Source organism: Ornithorhynchus anatinus, chromosome X1 (assembly GCF_004115215.2).
Source record: "Ornithorhynchus anatinus isolate Pmale09 chromosome X1, mOrnAna1.pri.v4, whole genome shotgun sequence".
Lineage (NCBI taxonomy): Eukaryota > Metazoa > Chordata > Mammalia > Monotremata > Ornithorhynchidae > Ornithorhynchus > Ornithorhynchus anatinus.
The window spans coordinates 113,666,145-113,685,138 of record NC_041749.1 but is presented as its reverse complement, the minus strand read 5'-3'; the positions used below and the strand labels follow the sequence as shown (position 1 = coordinate 113,685,138).

At 51.7% G+C, this 18,994-nt stretch overlaps 1 protein-coding gene across 1 annotated transcript; it reads right to left on the bottom strand.

Moving 5' to 3' along the window:
• Nucleotides 1–14,194: 14,194 nt before the first annotated feature.
• Nucleotides 14,195–18,174, bottom strand: LRRC25 (leucine rich repeat containing 25). The gene is made up of 3 exons (XM_029050053.1): nt 18,094–18,174; nt 16,272–17,085; nt 14,195–14,967 (listed from the first exon to the last, which is right to left on the bottom strand). The coding sequence occupies exons 2-3, from the start codon at nt 17,075–17,077 to the stop codon at nt 14,808–14,810; spliced, it is 966 nt and encodes a 321-aa protein (XP_028905886.1). The 5' UTR covers nt 17,078–17,085; nt 18,094–18,174; the 3' UTR covers nt 14,195–14,807.
• Between the last annotated feature and the right edge of the window lie 820 nt (nt 18,175–18,994).

The following is an 18,994-nucleotide window of genomic DNA, read 5'->3' as shown; positions in this document are numbered from 1 at the left end:
AAGGCCTCCTGGAGGAGAAGTGGTTTCTAAAGGGCCTTGAAGATGGGGAGAGCATCGACCTGATGGATGTGAAGTGGGAGGGAGTTCCAAGCTAAAGAGAAGGCATGAGCAAGAGATGTGTGGAGAGAGAGAACAAGGCACAGTGATTAAGTTGGCATGAGAGGAATAAAACATGCTAGCAGGGGCAGAGTAGAAAAGGAACATAGGGTGGGGAGAGAGCAGAGTGGGGTGCTTGCGACGGGGACAGACCCAATTTCATAGGTGACACAGGAGGGAGGGACAATAGGATGGGGAAATAAAAGATTAGCAGGGCAGACTTCCTGGAGGAGATATGATTTTATTAGGGCTTTGAAGAGGGGAAGAGTAATGATCAGTCAGATATAAAGTGGGAGAGAGTTCCAGGCAGGAGGGAGAATATGAGCAAGGGGTTGACAATGAGAGAGACAAGAAGAAAGCACTGAGTAGGTTGGCTTGATAGGAGTGAAGCATGTGTGCTTGACTGTAGTGGGAGAGAAGCAAGGCTATGTAGGAGAAGCGGCATGGCCTAATGGAAATAATAATAATTGGAGTATCTGTTAAGCATTTACTACTTGCCAGGCACTATACTGAGCACTGGGGTAATAATAATGTTGGTATTTAAGTGCTTACTATGTGCAGAGCACTGTTCTAAGCGCTGGGGTAGATACAGGGTAATCAGGTTGTCCCATGTGAGGCTCACAGTTAATCTCCATTTTACAGATGAGGTAACTGAGGCACAGAGAAGTTAAGTGACTTGCCCACAGTCACACAGCTGACAAGTGGCAGAGCAGGGAATCGAACCCATGACCTCTGACTCCAAAGTCCAGGCTCTTTCCACTGAGCCATGCTGCTTCCATACATGGTAATCGGGTTGGACACAGTCCAACAGTTTGTTGGACATGGGGCTCGTACTCTTAATCCCCATTTTACAGATAAGCCAACTGAAGCCCAGAGAAGTTAAGTGACTTACCCAAGGTTGCACAGCAGACAAGTAGCAGAACTGGAATTAGAATCCAAGTCCTTTTGATTCCCAGGCCGGTGGTCTATCCATTAAGCCATGCTGCTTCTCGTGGGCCTAGGAGTAGGAGGGCCTGAGTTTTAATCCTGGGTTGCCACTTGTTACCTGTGTAACCTTAGGCAAGTCACTTCACTTCCTCTGTCCCCTCATCTGCAAAATGGGGATTCAATACCTGTTCTCCCTCCTTCTTAGACTGTGAGCTCTATGCGGGACCTGATTATCTCATATCTAACTCAGTGCTTAGTATAGTATTTAGCACATAGTAAGTGCTTAACAAATATCACAATGATCAATTATCATATTAGGAAGGGAAGAGCTGACTGAGTGCCTTAAAGCTGACGGTGAGGAGTTTCTGCTTAATGTGGAAATGGATGGACAACCAGTGGAGGTTTTTGAGGAGTGGGGAGATGTGCATAGAGCTATTTTTTTTAGAATAAATGATCAGGGGAAAAGAGTGATGTAAGGACTGGAGAGGGAAGAGACTGGAGGAAGGGAGGTAAGCAAGGAGACTGATGCAGTAGTTGGGATGTGACAAGTGCTTGGATCAGGGTGGTAGCAGTTTGGATGGAGAGGAAGGGGTGGATTCTAGACGTGTTGAAAAGGTTGAGAGGACAGGATTTGGTGACTGATCGAACATGTGGGTTGAAGGAGAGAGATGAGTTTATGGGTAAAGCCAAGGTTATGGGCTTTACAGGGAGGATGGTGGTGCTGTCTGCAGTGATGGGAAAGTCGCGGGGAGGACAGGGTTTGGGTAGGAAGATGAGGAGTTCTGTTTTGGACATGTTAGGTTTGAGGTGTCGGCAGGACATCCAAGTAGAGATGTCCTGAAGGCAGGAGAAAATGTGTGACTGCAGAGAAGGAGAGAGGTCAGGGCTGGAGAAGTAGACTTGGGAATCATCTGCCTAGAGATGATAGTTTTTACTATGTCATTTATTCATCTGGGTTTAATATTTATATCTTCACTCACACTCTTTTAAATGATTACTTATTCCTCAATTTTGGGTGCCTTGTCTTTTCCATAAGACAGTAAACTCCTTGAGGCTAGGGATGGCATTTTACACAAAATGTCTGTCCCCAAGTGTTTAGGTCAGTGTTCTGCACCATAGACCTCAATCAGTGCTGCTGTTGATGATACTGAGGTCTGGAGACAGTGTCCCCAAGGTCCCCCGGTGTGTCCTTGCTGGTGGCAAGCGGTCACGTGAGCCCAGACCAAGGGACTGACATTACTCCCCTAACAACCCACCAGGCCTAGTGGATCAGTTCTAACTCTACTCCCTCCCTCTGCTCTTCCCCCTTCCCCTCCCCACAGCACTTGTACATATTTGTATATATTATTTATTACTCTATTTTATTAATGATGTGTATATATCTATGATTCTATTTATCTTGATGGTATTGATGCCTGAATACTTGTTTTGTTTTGTTGTCTGTCTCGCCCGTTTAAACTGTGAGCCCATTGTTGGGCAGGGATTGTCTCTATCTGTTGCCAAATTGTATATTCCAAGTGCTAGTACAGTGCTCTGCATATAGTAAGCGCTCAATAAATACAATTGAATGAATGAATGAATGATCTTTTCAGCCTTGAGAGCTAGTTTTTTTAGGTCTCTCAGCCAGAGAACTAGATTTTCTCCATTGTGTAGAGAGTGGTCTGACCCAGGGTCCAGGGGCCTAGCTCTTCCCTGAGACCGGTCAGGGAAGCAGAAAAGAAGAGACAGAACCCAGATGTGGAGTGGAGAGAATAGTTCTACTTCAGCCTTGTGTTGGGTTTTGGAGGCTTCCCAGCCACTTGACTCAGCCAGAACCCAACCTGCCACAAACCCCTTCCCCTCCTCCACTCTTCCACCTGACCCCACCTTGCCCAGCCTGCTTTCAGTCAGGTAGCTGAGTAATTGGGTGGAGACATACTGCAGTCTCTGATCTCAAGGCCAAAAGCTCCTCGAGGCCTCGGAAAGAGGCTGATGCCATTAAACAGGAGCCTTGACCCACAGGGTGCCGGAGGCAGCCCGCTGGAACGATCCGGCCCATGGGCCCAGCCAGGGGCAGATGGAGCCAGAGAAAAGGGCACAGCAGTGAGGCCTTGGGGCGTGGGCAATGCCACAGCAGGGGCAGCAGTGGGCAAAAGGAGAACTCAACCCTGGGGCTCCCTGCTCTATCCCAAACAGGGGAAGATCCTTTGCTGGTCCTGGTTCCTGGAGGTCCCAGGCTACCTCATCTAACATCCATCTTGGGCTCATTCATTCATTCAACCATATTTACTGAGGGCTTACTATGTGCAGAACACTGTACTAAGTGCTTGGAAAGTACAATTCAGCAAGAGATAGAGACAATCCCTACCCAACAGCAGGCTCACTGTCTAAAAGGGGGAGACAGACAATAAAACAAAACAAGTAGACAGGCATCACTACCATCAAAATAGTTAAATAGAACCATAGATAAATGCACATCATTAATAAAATAAATAGAGCAATAAATATGTACAAATATATACAAGTGCTGTGGGGAGGGGAAGAAGGTAGAGCAAATCGAAGGAGTAGGGGCAATGGGGAGGGGAGGAGGAGCAGAAGGAAAGGGAGGGCTGAGTCTGGGAAGGCCTCCTGGAGGAGGTGAGCTCCTAGTAGGGCTTTGAAGAGGGGAAGAGAGTTAGTTTGGCGGATGTGAGGAGGGAGGGCATTCCAGGTCGGCGGTAGGACATGGGCCAGGGTTCGACAGCGGGACAGGCAGGAACCAGGCACAGTGAGGACGTTAGCGGCAGAGGAGCAGAGTGTGTGGACTGGGCTGTAGAAGGAGAGAAGGGAGGTGGGGTAGGAGGGGTCAAGTGATGGAGAGCTTTGAAGCCAATAGTGAGGAGTTTTTGCTTCATGCTAAGGTTGATAGGCAACCCCTGGAGATTTTTGAGGAGGGGAGTGACATGCCCAGAGCATTTCTGCAGAAAGATAATCCAGGCAGCAGAGTGAAGTATCTAGACTGCGAGCCCGTCATTGGGCAGGGATTGCCTCTCTCTGTTGCCAAATTGTGCATTCCAATCGCCTAGTACAGTGCTCTGAACATAGTAAGCGCTCAATAAATAATATTGAATGAATGAATGAATGAATGAATGAAGTATAGACTGAAGTGGGGAGAGACAGGAAGATGGGAGATCAGAAAGGAGTCGGGCTCCAAGAGTTGTGGGAGGAGCTCAGGGATTCCCCAGCCTCTTACCAAACACAGTGCCTCTACCAGCTGGAGTCTCACAAGAACTCCTCACCCCTGGCTTTAAAGCACTCAATCACTTTGGCCCCTCCTCTCACCTTGCTACTCTTCTACTACAACCCAGCACGCTTCACTCCTCTAATGCTAACTTTCTCACTGTACCTCAATCTCATCTATCTCGCCACCGACCCACGTCCTGCCTCTGGTCTGGAATGCCCTCCCTCCTCAGACCTGACAGACAAATACTCTTCCCCTCCTTCAAAGTCTTATTGAAGGCATATCTTCTCCTCCAAGAGGCCTTTCCTGACTAAGCCCTCCTTTCCTCTTCTCCCACTCCCTTCTGCGCCATCCTGACTCGCTCCCTTTATTCATCCCCTGTCCCAGCCCCACAACACTTAGGTACATATCTGTTAGTTATTTATTTATATTGTCTGTCTCCCCCTCTAGACTATAAGCTCGTTGTGGGCAGGGAATATGCCTGTTTATTGTATTGTACTCTCCCAAATGCTTAGTACAGTGCTCTGCACAAAGTAAACCCTCAGTAAATATGACTGAATGAACGAATGAATGAGAACTGCCTTGGTGCGAGGTTGGGGGTTGCTCCTTTGGGACTGAGAGATAGGCTCCACCACAGCCTGTCTGCCTGCTGACCTCCTATCTCCGAACCCCTTTCCCCACCCTCTGCCCTCCTTTCCCTAGGCCAGGGTCACTCTGAGTCTCTCATGGGTTGGCAGGTAGCTTCAGTAAGTGCTTAACAAATACCACTAAAAATTAAAAATAAGGAAAAAAAAGCCCTCCCCCCACCCCTGCAGATAACCAGATCACCCTGACCAGATCTGGAAGCAGTGTCTGAAGTTCCCAACTGTGAAGACCGCAGAGTCACAGAGTCGAGTCAGAGACTCCAAGGACCTTGAAGCAAATCATCGACCCCCATGGTTAATCTTGAGCCTCAAGCTGCCCCGACCCTTCCCAGCCAGCCCACATCAGGGCATCCGGAGCCTGGCTCCCTTCCCATCCACTGGTCCCTAATCCAGAAGTTTTTTGGCCCTCTGGTAGACCCCAGAGGACTCTGGTTTGGGAGCTGGGGGGTTCCCACATGCCATGTGGATTTTTCCTCTCTGTGCTGAGGGATGGGGCTCCCTATGGGCCTGTAACTATTCTAGAACCTGTTCCCTGCTCTATCTGACCACAGCCTCCTCACCTGCCTTCTCTCCTAAACACCTCATTCCCACAAATCTGCGCTGTTCCCCCCCAGAGACCTCTGATCTTTCGACCCCATCCAATTTTCTCAACTCATCTACCCCATTTAGCTTCCATACCCAAACTACCTTCACTTGATGACCAAATTGACACTCTCAACACCACCCTCTCTACTGAACTCAACTCACTCTGTCCCCTATCCCTTCATCGATCTCATACCACTAACCCGCAGTTCTGGATCACCTCCACGGTCCACCTCCTTTGCTCTTGTGCATGAACCACAGAGCACTGCTGGTGGAAATCTATATATCAGGTTTACTTTGTCTACTTCAAGTTTATCCTGTGAGCTTTAACTCTGCCCTCCCCTTTGCCTGGCAAAATAATTTCTCCATCCTTATTGACACTCATGACCATTGCCCTCGACAGTTGTTCCAGACATTTAACTCCCTCTTCAAACCCCCGGTACCCCGCTTCCCCCATCCCTTGCCACTAATGACCTGACCACCTACTTTATTGAGAAAATCAAATCAGGCGAGATCTCGCTAAAATCTCCCCTGACCCTCCCCAGGCCCTCCTTCCTCTGGCCCCTTCTTCAACCCTCCCATTCTTCCCAGCAATATCTCTAGAGGCCGCCTTCTCTCAAAACCCACCACCTTCACCTGCGCAATCAACCCCATTCCTTAACACCTTATCAGAACACTTGCCCCTTCCCTTGCCATTTCAACTGTTTCCTCTCTAATGGCTTCTTTCCCACTGCTCTGAAACATGCCCATGTCTCCCCTATCCTAAAAAAACCTTCCCTTGACCCCACAGCTCCCTCCAGTTATCGCCCCACCTCCCTCCTACCATTCCTCTCCAAACTCCTTAAGCAAGTTGTCTACACTCTCTGTCTCAAGTTTCTCTCTTCCAATTCTCTCCTTGACACCCTTCAATCTGGCCTCCGTCCCCTTGACTCCACAGAAACCACCCCCTCAAAGGTCACCAGTGATCTTCCTGCCAAATCCAATGGCCTCTACTCCATCCTAACCCTCCTCCACCTCTCAGCTGCTTTCAACACTGTCAACCACCCCCTTCTCCTGGAAACCTCAGCTTCACTGACACTATCCTCTCCTGGTTCTCCTCCTATCTCTCTGGCTGCTCATTCTCAGACTCTTTCACAGGCTCCTTCTCTGCCTCTCCCTAACTATGGGGGTCCCTCAAGGTTCAGTTGTGGGTCCCTTTCTATTCCCCATCTACACCCACTCCCTTGGAGAACTCATTCGCTCCCATGGCTTCAACCATCATGTCTATGGGGAGACTGTGAGCCCGTCATTGGGCAGGGATTGTCTCTATCTGTTGCCAAATTGTACATTCCAAGTGCCTAGTACAGTGCTCAGCACAAAGTAAGTGCTCAATAAATACTACTGAATGAATGATACCCAAATCTACATCTCCAGCCCTGATCTATCTCTCTCTCCGCAGTCTCACATTTCCTTCTGTCTTCAGGACATTTCTTCTTGGACGTTCTCCCGTCACCTCAAACTTAATATAGCTAAAACTGAACTTCTTACCTTCCCACCCAAACCCTGTCTTCCCACTAGCTTTCCCATCACCGTAGACAGTATCACCATCCTTCCTGTCTCACAAGCCGTAGCCCTGGCATTATCCTTGACTTCTCTCTCTCATTAACAATAATAATAATTATTATTATGGTATTCATTAAGTCCTTACTATGTGCCAAGCACTGTTCTAAGCCCTAGGGGAGATAAAAGGTAAGCAGGTTGTCCCACAAGGGGTTCACAGTCTTAATCCCCATTTTACAGATGAGGTAACTGAGGCACAGAGAAGCTAAGTGATTTGCCCAAAGTCACACAGCTGACAAGTGGCAGAGCTGGGATTAGAACCTATGAGCTGTGACTTCCAAACCCAGGCTCTTTCCATGAAACCACAGTGCTTCCTCACTCAATCCATCACTAAATACTGTCGATTCAACCTTCACAACTTTGCTAAAATCCACCCTTTCCTCTCCATCCAAACTGCTACCACGTTCATCCAATCACTTATCCTACCCTGCCTTGATTATTGTATCAGCCTCCTTGCTGACCTCCTTGCTTCCTCTCTCTCCCCACTCCAGTCCATACTCCACTCTGCTGCCTGGATCATTTTTCTACAGAAATGTTCAGGCCACATTTCCCCATTCCTCAAGAACCTCCAGTGGTTGCCCACCCATCTCCTCATCAAACCAAAGCTCCTCACCATTAGCTTTAAAGCACTTGATCTCTTTGCCCCCTCCTACCTCAGCTAGCTACTCTCCTACAAACCCAATATGCCCACTTTGCTTCTCTAATGCTAATCTTCTTGCTCTACATCGATCTCACCGCTGACTTTCCACCCATGTCCTGCCTCTGGCCTGGAACGCCCTCCTTCCTCATATCCAACAGCCAATTACTCCCCCCCGACCCCCACTTTCGAAGCCTTATTGAAGGCGCATCTCCTCCAAGAGGCTTACCCTGATTAAGAAGGTTATTAGAAGCAGCATGACTTAATGGAAAGAGCATGGGTTTGGGAGTCAGAGGTTGTGGGTTCTAATCCCAGCTCCGCCACTTGTCAGCTGTGTGACTTCGGGCAAATTACTTAATTTCTCTGTGCCTCAGTTACCTCATCTGTAAAATGGGGATTAAGACTGTGAGCCCCACGTGGGACAACCTGATTCCCGTGTATCTACCCCAGTGCTTAGAACAGTGCTTGGCAAATAGTAAGCACTTAACAAATGCCATTATCATCATCATCATCATCATCATCATCATTATTATTATTAAGCCCTCTTTTCCTTTTCTTCCACTCCCTCTGCATCACCCTGACTTGCTCCCTTTATTTAGCTTCCTTCCCAGCCCCACAACATTTATGTACATATCTGCAATTTATTTATTTATATTAATGCCTGTCTCCCCATCCAGGCTGTAAACTCACTGTGGGCAGGGAATGTGTCTGTAATATTGTACTCTTCCAAGGGCTTAGTATGGTGTTCTGCACACAGTACTAATAATAGTAACTGTGGTATTTGTTAAGTTCCAAGCAGTGTTCTAAGCGCTGGGGTAGATACAGGATAATGGGGTTGGACATAGTCCCTGTCCTATATGAGTCTTACAGTTTTAATCTCCAGTTTATAGATGAGGAGACTGGGGCAAGTGGAGGAACCAGGATAGAAGACAGGTTCTTCTGACTCCCCAGCCCTTGCTCTATCCACTAGACCACACTGCTTCTCCTAGGCCATGCTGGTTCTCCATTAAACACTCAGTAGATACGATTGACTGACTGACTGACTCCCAGGCTGGTTAATGTTTACTGCAACCCAGGTCCACTACGTGCTTTGATGTGGGTGCTCACCCTGCCAATCGATAAGGCATCATGGTCTCCCCGTCTCCTGGGGCAGGAACTGGTGGATGCCCAGCCCCCTGGGGGCCCAGAGTGCCAGGCCAGGGATTTGTGGCTGGAGAACTGGAACAACCAATGTTGGGGGCAACAGGAGATGTTCCGGGAGAAGCTGATGGGATATTTCAGGCCTGAGGAGCAGAGACGAGGATGTGTGTGTGTGTTAAGGGGGGGAGGGGTGGGATCCTTGTGGGAAGAGAAAATGTCTACCGATTCTGTTCTACTGTATTATTATTATTATTTATAGTATTTATTGAGCGCTTACTATGTGCAGAGCACTGTACTAAGCGCTTGGAATGAACAAGTCGGCAACAGATAGACACAGTCCCTGCCGTTTGACGGGCTTACAGTCTAATCGGGGGAGACGGACAGACAAGAACAATGGCAATAAATAGAGTCAAGGGGAAGAACATCTCGTAAAAACAATGGCAACTAAATAGAATCAAGGCGATGTACATTTCATTAACAAAATAAATAGGGTAATGAAAATATATACAGTTGAGCGGCCGAGTACGGTGCTGAGGGGATGGGAAGGGAGAGGGGGAGGAGCAGAGGGAAATGGGGGGAAAGAGGGTTAAGCTGCGGAGATTCATTCATTCAATTCATTCAATAGTATTTATTGAGCGCTTACTATGTGCAGAGCACTGTACTAAGCGCTTGGGATGAACAAGTCGGCAGAGGTGAGGTGAAGGGGGGGGTGATAGAGGGAGTAGAGGGAGAAGAGGAGCTCAGTCTGGGAAGGCCTCTTGGAGGAGGTGAGTTTTAAGTAGGGTTTTGAAGAGGGGAAGAGAATCAGTTTGGCGGAGGTGAGGAGGGAGGGCGTTCCAGGATCGCGGGAGGACGTGGCCCAGGGGTCGACGGCGGGATAGGCGAGACCGAGGGACGGTGAGGAGGTGGGCAGTAGAGGAGGGGAGCGTGCAGGGTGGGTGGTAGAAAGAGAGAAGGGAGGAGAGGTAGGAAGGGGCAAGGTGATGTACAGCCTCGAAGCCTAGAGTGAGGAGTTTTTGTTTGGAGCGGAGGTTGATAGGCAACCACTGGAGTTGTTTAAGAAGGGGAGTGACATGCCCAGATCGTTTCTGCAGGAAGATGAGCCGGGCAGCGGAGTGAAGAATAGACTGGAGCGGGGCGAGAGAGGAGGAAGGGAGGTCAGAGAGAAGATCGACACAGTAGTCTAGCCGGGATATAACGAGAGCCTGTAGCAGTAAGGTAGCCATTTGGGTGGAGAGGAAAGGGCGGATCTTGGCGATATTGTAGAGGTGAAACCGGCAGGTCTTGGTAACGGATAGGATGCGTGGGGTGAACGAGAGAGACGAGTCAAGGATGACACCGAGATCGCGGGCCCGAGAGACGGGAAGGATGGTCGTGCCGTCCACGGTGATAGAGAAGTCGGGGAGAGGACCGGGTTTGGGAGGGAAGATGAGGAGCTCAGTCTTGCTCATGTTGAGTTTTAGGTGGTGGGCCGACATCCAGGTGGAGACGTCCCGGAGGCGGGAGGAGATGCGAGCCTGAAGGGAGGGGGAGAGGACAGGGGTGGAGATGTAGATCTGCGTGTCATCTGCGTAGAGATGGTAGTCAAAGCCATGAGAGCGAATGAGTTCACCGAGGGAGTGAGTGTAAATGGAGAACAGAAGAGGGCCAAGAACTGACCCTTGAGGAACTCCAACAGTTAAAGGATGGGAGGGGGAGGAGGCGCCAGCGAAGGAGACCGAGAATGACCGGCCAGAGAGGTGAGAGGAGAACCAGGAGAGGACGGAGTCCGTGAAGCCAAGGTGAGATAAGGTATGGAGGAGGATGGGATGGTCGACAGTGTCAAAGGCAGCAGAGAGGTCAAGGAGGATTAGAATGGAGTAGGAGCCATTGGATTTGGCAAGAAGGAGGTCACGGGTGACCTTAGAGAGAGCAGTCTCGGTAGAGTGGAGGGGACGGAAGCCAGATTGGAGGGGGTCTAGGAGAGAATGGGAGTTAAGGAATTCTAAGCATCGATTGTAGACGACTCGTTCTGGGATTTTGGAAAGGAGGGGTAGTAGGGAGATAGGGCAATAACTGGAGGGGGAAGTGGGGTCAAGAGCGGGCTTTTTTAGGATGGGGGAGACGTGGGCATGTTTGAAGGCAGCGGGGAATGAGTTCACCAAGGGAGTGAGTGTACTGTACTGTACACTGTACTGTACTGTACTGTACACTGTACTGTACTGTGAGTGTACTGTATTCTCCCAAGCTCTCAGTACGGTGCTCTGCACATGGTAAATGCTCAATAAATAGGGAGGGGCAGGCAGGAGGGCGACTAGGACCGGCCAGTAGAGTGTCCCAAGCAGGGCCTCCTGACCCAGCCCTGACCTGGAAGGTCGTGTTCCCCTGGCCCTTTGTCCTGGGGACATCCTCCCTGACATCTCTGGCCTCCTTCATGAGGCTCTCGCAGGCTCTATGACGCTTCCCGGCGTCGAGACCGTGAATCATTGAATCGTACTTTCCCAAGTGCTTAGTACAGTGGGAAGCAGCATGGCATAGTGGATAGAGCACGGACCTGGGAGTCAGAAGGTCATGGGTTCTAATGCCGGCTCTGCCACTTGTCTGCTGGGTGACCTTGGGCAAGTCACTTCACTTCTCTGTGCTTCAGTTATGTCATCTGTGAGCCCCCATGTGGGACAGGGACTATATCTGACCTGATTACCTTTGTATCCACCCGAGAGCTTAGTACAGTGCCTGGCACATGGTAAGCACTTAACAAATACCACAATTAATGTTATATTATTATTATTATTATTATTATTATTATTATAGTGCTCTACACACATAAGCGCTTGATAAATGAGATTGAATGAATGAATGAATGAAGATAGTTACCATCCTCGCCTTCTCGGCCCCTTTGCCCTTACTCCCTGTAGGCCAGGCCTCCCCCAGGGTTTGGGCTCTGGGGCGTTGCGCTTCAACCAAGCGCTCAGTACAGTGCTCTGCACATAGTAAGCGCTCAATAAATAAGATTGAATGAATGAAGGGGCCAAACCAGGGCAGAGTCCTGGTGGGGTCTGTGGCCGGGGGCCGGGATAATAATAATAATGTTGGTATTTGTTAAGCACTTACTATGTGCGGAGCACCGTTCTAAGCGCGGGGGTAGATATAGGGTAATCAGGTTGTCCCACGTGGGGCTCACAGACTTCATCCCCATTTTACAGATGAGGTGACTGAAGCACCAAGAAGTGAAGTGACCTGCCTGAAGTCACACAGCTGACAAGTGGTAGAGCAGGGATTAGAACCCCTGACCTCTGACTCCTAAACCCGTGCTCTTTCCACTGAGCCACGCTGCTTCTCTTATCTGAAGTTCTTATCAGGATCTGGAGCCTCGTCTGAACAGGCCCCTCGGACCCCGTCTTCCCCCCACCCAGGACCGGACCCACCCACGGTCGGGGCCTCGCCCTCGGCCAGGCGGTAGCTAGAGTGGCCGGGTAGAGGAGGAACACGAGTAGGTGGCCGCGGGAAGGAGCAGGGCCAAGTGGGGCCAAGTGAGGCACGGAACAGCTTGTCGCGACGCCACCCGCACCTTCTGTCCCGAGTCAAGGAGAGAGGCTGTCAGTTTAGAGCTGTCGGGGGAGTGGGGACTGGCTCTGCCACCCGGGGCCCACCTTTACCCCCAGCTGCCACGTCTCCTCGGGGCGCCTCCGGCTCCCGGTCACCTGTTCTGTCTTCCCGGTCCCCGGGGCTCCCATCCCGAGGCCCCGAAGTGCTCTTCCACCTGTGGCTCCGCCCTTCATCTGTCGCTCCAAGGGAAATGGAGCCGGCTCTGGGGTGGGGGAGCTGGGTTCTGTGGTTCCGCGGGGCGAAGGGGTAGGGGAGGAGGGCTTCACGAGTCTCCGCGTCAAAACAGATGTGGGGGAGGGGCAGGCCAAAAGATCGGTGGAGAAAACCGGAGAGGGAGCCTGGCCGAGGGGTCAGAGGGATCCGATGTCTGCCTAGGAGTCCTGGGATCTGCTGGGGAACCCGCGAGAACTGGAGAGCCAGTTTTAGGGGTCCCTTCTTGGAGCGGAGGAGGGAGTCGAGGAGGAGAGGCGATCGTTGGCAGAGCTGAGACGGAGAGATTTGTCCCTAGACGGACAAGCCCTCAACGCCTCTCACACATAACCGTGGCTTGGGAGTCCGGTCTTAGCTGGGCCACTCCGAGCTCCCCGGATTGTCGGAGAAGGGGGAGCCTCGGGCTGAGGCAAAACGAGAGAGCCCGTCATTGGGCAGGGATTGTCTCTATCTGTGGCCGAATTGTACGAAGCAACGTGGTTCAGTGGAAAGAGCACCGGTTTAGGAGTCAGAGGTTGTGGGTTCTAATCTCGACTCCGCCACCTGTCAGCTGTGTGACTTTGGCAAGTCACTTGACTTCTCGGTGCCTCAGTTCCCTCATCTGTAAAAGGGGGATGAAGACTGTGAGCCCCACGTGGGACAACCTGATGACCCTTTATCTACCCCAGCGCTTAGAACAGTGCTCGGCACATAGTAAGCGCTTAGCAAATACCAACATTATTATTATTATTACCCCAAGCGCTTAGTACAGTGCTCTGCACATAGTAAGCGCTCCAGAAATACGACTGAATGAATGAGTAAATGAGAGAGGTTTAGGGGCAAGGTGGATCTTCATCGGGAACGCAAAGGGCTTTGCAGGGGGACAAGGCTGCGCAACACTGCCGCCCAGCGGCCAGCCTGGACAATATCAGCCTCCCGCTCTGCAAGGGATCTCGATGGGGCCCGCTGAGCGCCGGGTCTTCTCCCGCCCGGAACCAGGCGATCGGGTCTCCCTAATAATTATAATAATAATAACTGTGTGCAGAGCACTGTTCTAAGCGCTGGGGTAGATACAGAGTAATCAGTTTGTCCCACGTGGGGCTCACAGTCTTCATCCCCATTTTACCGATGGGGTAACTGAGGCCCAGAGAAGTTAAGTGACTTGCCCACAGTCACACAGCTGACAAGTGGCAGAGCCGGGATTCGAACCCATGACCTCTGACTCCCAAGCCCGTGCTCTTGCCACTGAGTCACGCTGTTTCCCCTAGCCACTCTGCTTCCCCTAGTCTCCCCCAGGGCTGTGACTGTGCGGCTCCAGAGAAACCCAGAGTCGAGGGCAGTGCCCCGGCATGGAAGCCCTACTGGGCTGATGGATGACCCACCGATGGCCCCCTCAACACCCCTGCCGTGACGTCGTTGGCCGCACAGTGGCTTCCCAGGTGGCAGCATGTCCCTTCTCCAGGGAATGGGAGGGGAAAAGTCACCATCTCTTCAATCTGGATCTCTGCTCCCACCCACCCACCCTTCCCGAACACCCTTAAGTCTCCTCTGTGGTCAAGGAGACTAGGTGACACTCAAATGGAAAACCAGTAGTGCTGAGAGGCTGTTTGGTGTATGGTTTATAAAGAGGAAGGAAATGTCTCAGTGACCAATTCCAGTCCGGCTCTAAAGCCCAGCTTCTCCCTCACCCCCACTCCTCAAACCCGGAAGAAGGCGCTGAGGTTTTTGCTCCTCAATACTCACTCTCCAGAAGGCCTCTCTGCCCCCAGGGTCCCTGGCTACAGCTAAAGAAGGGAATGGGGCAGCCATCATCTTTCCCTTTTCTGCACGCACCTGTGGGGAAAGGAGAGGGAGGTGGTTTCCTGAGGTGACAGAGCTTGAAGAGACTCGGTTGTGTCCTGGGAAGTTGGAGGAGAGAGAGCTCAGAGACCTGCCCTGTCTGAAAGCATCACCAAGGATTACGGGGGTGGGGGTGGGGGTTAGGGTAAAAGGTGTCCAGGCTGCCTGGGAACACCAGGATGCCTCCCTGACCACAGCTCAGAGAGAGGGGGGTGCTCTGGGGCTCACTCTGGTTCCGTCTCTGACCCCTCTCTGTGCCATCGCAGCTCGGGGCTTGGTTTTGGATCTGATGGGCCCAGGTGTCCTGCGCTGTCCGGCCCAGGCCTGGGCTGAGCTGCCCCAGGGGAGGTGGGACTGAGCCGGGAATGTTTCACTGTTCTGGCATGATGTGCTGCTCCTGGAAGTTGGTCTCCAACTCCCATGGGCGGCAGTAGCCCAGGTCCGGCAGGTTGCAGTAGATAGGCTGCTCAGTGTCCTCGAGATTCTTATAGTTCATGTAGTTGCTTTCGTCCTCTGGCAGCCTGACCCTGCTGGGGGTGGGGGAGGCAAAAGAGGAGGAGGCAAAGAAAGTAGGAGTCAGAAGGACCTGGGTTCTAATCCCTGTTCCGCCACTTGTCTGCTGTGTGACCTCAGGTGACTCACTTCACTTCTCTGTGCCTCAGTTACCTCAACTGTAAAATGGGGATTAGGACTGTGTCCAACCTGATTATCTTCTATCTACCCCAGTGCTTAGTACACGAGCCCGGGCTTTGGAGTCAGAGGTCATAGGTTCGAAGCCCGGCTCTGCCACTTATCGGTTGTGTGACTGTGGGCAAGTCACTTCACTTCTCTGTGCCTCAGTTACCTCAACTGTAAAATGGGGATTAGGACTGTGTCCAACCTGATTATCTTCTATCTACCCCAGTACTTAGTACACGAGCCCGGGTTTGGTGTCAGAGGTCATAGGTTCGAAGCCCGGCTCTGCCACTTATCGGTTGTGTGACTGTGGGCAAGTCACTTCACTTCTCTGTGCCTCAGTTACCTCAACTGTAAAATGGGGATTAGGACTGTGTCCAACCTGATTATCTTCTATCTACCCCAGTACTTAGTACACGAGCCCGGGTTTTGGTGTCAGAGGTCATAGGTTCGAAGCCCGGCTCTGCCACTTATCGGTTGTGTGACTGTGGGCAAGTCACTTCACTTCTCTGTGCCTCAGTTACCTCAACTGTAAAATGGGGATTAGGACTGTGTCCAACCTGATTATCTTCTATCTACCCCAGTACTTAGTACACGAGCCCGGGTTTTGGTGTCAGAGGTCATAGGTTCGAAGCCCGGCTCTGCCACTTATCGGTTGTGTGACTGTGGGCAAGTCACTTCACTTCTCTGTGCCTCAGTTATCTCACCTGTAAAATGGGGATTAAGACTGTGAGCCCCCCTTGGGACAACCTGATTCCCCTCTGTCTACCCCAGCACTTTGAACAGTGCTCTGCACATAGTAAGCGCTTAACAAATACCAACATTATTATATTACATGGTACATAGTAAGTGCTTAACAGATACTGTAATATCATAAAATTAAAAGAATCAGCAAGGGCTGGAGGTAGGGACACCATCTCTTCACCCATCCAACTCCCTTCCTTGCCCCAGGGAAACCTTGTCCCTCCCCAGTCCTGCAGCCCAAAGGGCTCCGACACTCCTTTGCCTGTCATTTGCACACTCACTCAATGGTAGCTTGCAAAGATGTTCCCCTCCAGCCTGGTTCCTGTTCCTTTCTGGCTCTTAACAGCCCAACTTGGGGTAGGAGGACGGAGGGAGGGAGGGAGACAGGGAGGGAGAGCCCTACTCAATCACTCACTTGCTTATCCCTTCTCCTGGGTCCCTCTCCTGGAGATGCACACCCACAGGGCTACCCTCAAACACGTTTTCGTAGTCTTCGTCGGGATTGGCGCCGTCGAGAACCACGGGGCTCCGGCTGCTGTAGCGGGGCTGCTGGCTGGCAGCAACTGGCCCCACGCCGCTGCTCCACTTCTCCTGCACTGTCACATCCCTTCGGCGCTTCCGCTTGACCAACACCACTATGCTTCCGGCACCCAGTATGATGACAGCTCCTACGGCGGCAGCGACCCCCGCGATGAGCGCCATCCGGTTGTTGTGGCACCCAGAGTAGAAGGTGGCGAGGTCGAGGACCTTGCCCTGCAGGTGGCTGCACTCCGGATGGGCAGACGAGCAGTTGCGGGCAAGGACCACGCTTCCTGCCACATTGCAGCGACAGTCCACTCGCAGTTTCAGCCAGCAGTGGCTTGCCACATTGTGGGGGACCGCGGCCAGCTGAGGGTTACCGGACAGGTTGAGATACTCCAAGTGGCCCAAGGAGTCCAGCAGAAACTTTTGCAGTCGGTTCGCCGACAGATCAAGGTGGGAGATGGTCAGGTTCTGGAAACTCCCCCGCAGTTCCATCAGCTGGTTGTGGCTGAGGTTCAGGAGGGTCAGGTTGTTTATACCAAGAAAGTCATTCCAGTCCAGCCATGTGCAATTCTTCTGGTAGCTTACGTTCAGTGTACCCTCCACTAGGCTCTGGTTACTGAAGCACTGGGCACCACAGGGAGGTCCCCATAGCAGCAGCAGCAACAACAACAACATAGAGGCCAGGGAGGCCTTCATCCTAATGTCTGGGGAGAACCAGGGTTAGGGACTGAGCCCTCCCCCCCTACCCCTTTGTCCTCAAGTCCTGTCCCACTGCCATGAATTCCACCGTGAGGTGGGGTGGGGGGGAGGGGCAGCCTGGAAGAGGGTGTTTGAGGCGGTGTCAGGATGGAGCCAGTGAAGAGCCTGGGGACCTGTTTCTTTGTCGTCTCATTTTCAAAAATCAAGCCCCACTGCTCGGATCCCGATCCCACTCCTTTCACCCCTCCACCCACACCAGGGAGCCTGTGCTGAGCTGTGGCTGACCGGGGACATGAGAAGGAGGCTGGGGGAAATATCCCAAGTTTCTTTTCCTGCCCTTCAGGGGTAGATATCTCTCCGATCTTCCTTCATCCCTGTTCTGTGTCTCATCCTTTCCACTAACCCCATTCTCATCCCTTTTCTCCACCTCGACTTCTCACGCCCCTGGAGTCCCAGCCTGACTCTTTATTGGCCTGGATGGGACTTTATGCAAATTAGCATTCACCCCACCCCACCCCCCATCTGCCCCGCAAAGAAAAGAGGCCAGAGACCAGCCCCTATGCCCTGGCAGCCTTTCGGGCTGTTGCTGGATGCACCAGGGAAACCCAGGTTGGGGCTGGAGACTGAAGGCCAGTGGGGAGATAGTGTGAGGCTGCAGACACTGCATATTTCCTGCAGTTGAGGTTTTCCGGTTCCATCGCCTCTTGAGCGAAGCCAGACTGCAAACTCAGAGAGTGAGGGTGAGTCACCCCAAAGGGATGACGCTGAGGAGATGAGGGGGTAAATCTTGGACAAGCCAGGGGGCCTGGTGGGGAGGGTAGAAGAGAAGGGAGCCATCGAGGAAAGCCCAAGTCTCTTTCTTGTCCCTAGCAGCCAAAAGCTCCCGTTGGGGGCTCCCTGCGTTGTCTGCCCCATTTCACAAGTCAGGACACTGAGGTCCTGCTGCCCCAGCAATGAGGGCCTTTCTGGAGGGGACAGACGATTACACTTGGAAAGGGGAGAAGACTTCTCACCTGGATAAGGTGTCTCGAAGAGGTCTAGCACCTTCTCTTCTTCCCACAGAGAAAGGGCCCCTGCTTCTGGGTGTCCAGGCTGCTTCCTCTCCCAGCACAGCAATAAGTCTGTCTGCTCGGCAAGTGGGACTCAGCGGCTAAAAGAGAAAAGGAACAGACTGGTCGCCAGCCGATTGCGAGAACTGGTGGTTCATGGTAGGAAAGAATGAAAAAGCTGAGAGGTCCGCCCCTATCCTCCCTCCCCTTTGTCCAAGGGCCTGAGAATTGTACAATACTCACTCATGCCTTCACAACCCTAGTTAGAAGGAAGCTGAAGCCCAAGCCTATCATTCATTCATTCAATTGTACTTACTGAGCACTTACTGTGTGCAGAGCACTGTACTAAGCGCTTAGAAAGTACAATTCAGAAACAGAGACAATCCCTGCCCACACCGGCTAGAAGGGGGGAGACAGACATCGAAACAAGTAAACAGGCATCAATATAAATAAATAGAATTATAGATATTTACACATATTTACAAACAAATAAACAGGCATTAATATAAATAAATAGAATCATAGATTTGTACATATATGCACAAGTGCTGTGGAGCAGGGAGGGCGGGTAGAGCAAAGGGAGCAAGTCGGGGTGACGCAGAGGGGAGGGGGAGCTGAGGAAGAGGGGGGCTTAGTCTAGGAGGGCCTCTTGGAGGAGGTGAGCCTTTAGTGGGCCTTTGAAGGGGGTCAGAGTGATTGGCGGATTTGAGGAGGGAGAGTGTTCCAGGCCACAGGTAGGACGTGGGCCAGGGGTCGACAGCGGGACAAGAGAGAATGAGGCACAGTGAGAAGGTTAGCACCAGAGGAGCAGAGTGTGCAGGCTAGGATGTAGAAGGAGAGAAGGGAGATGAGGTAAGAGGGGGCA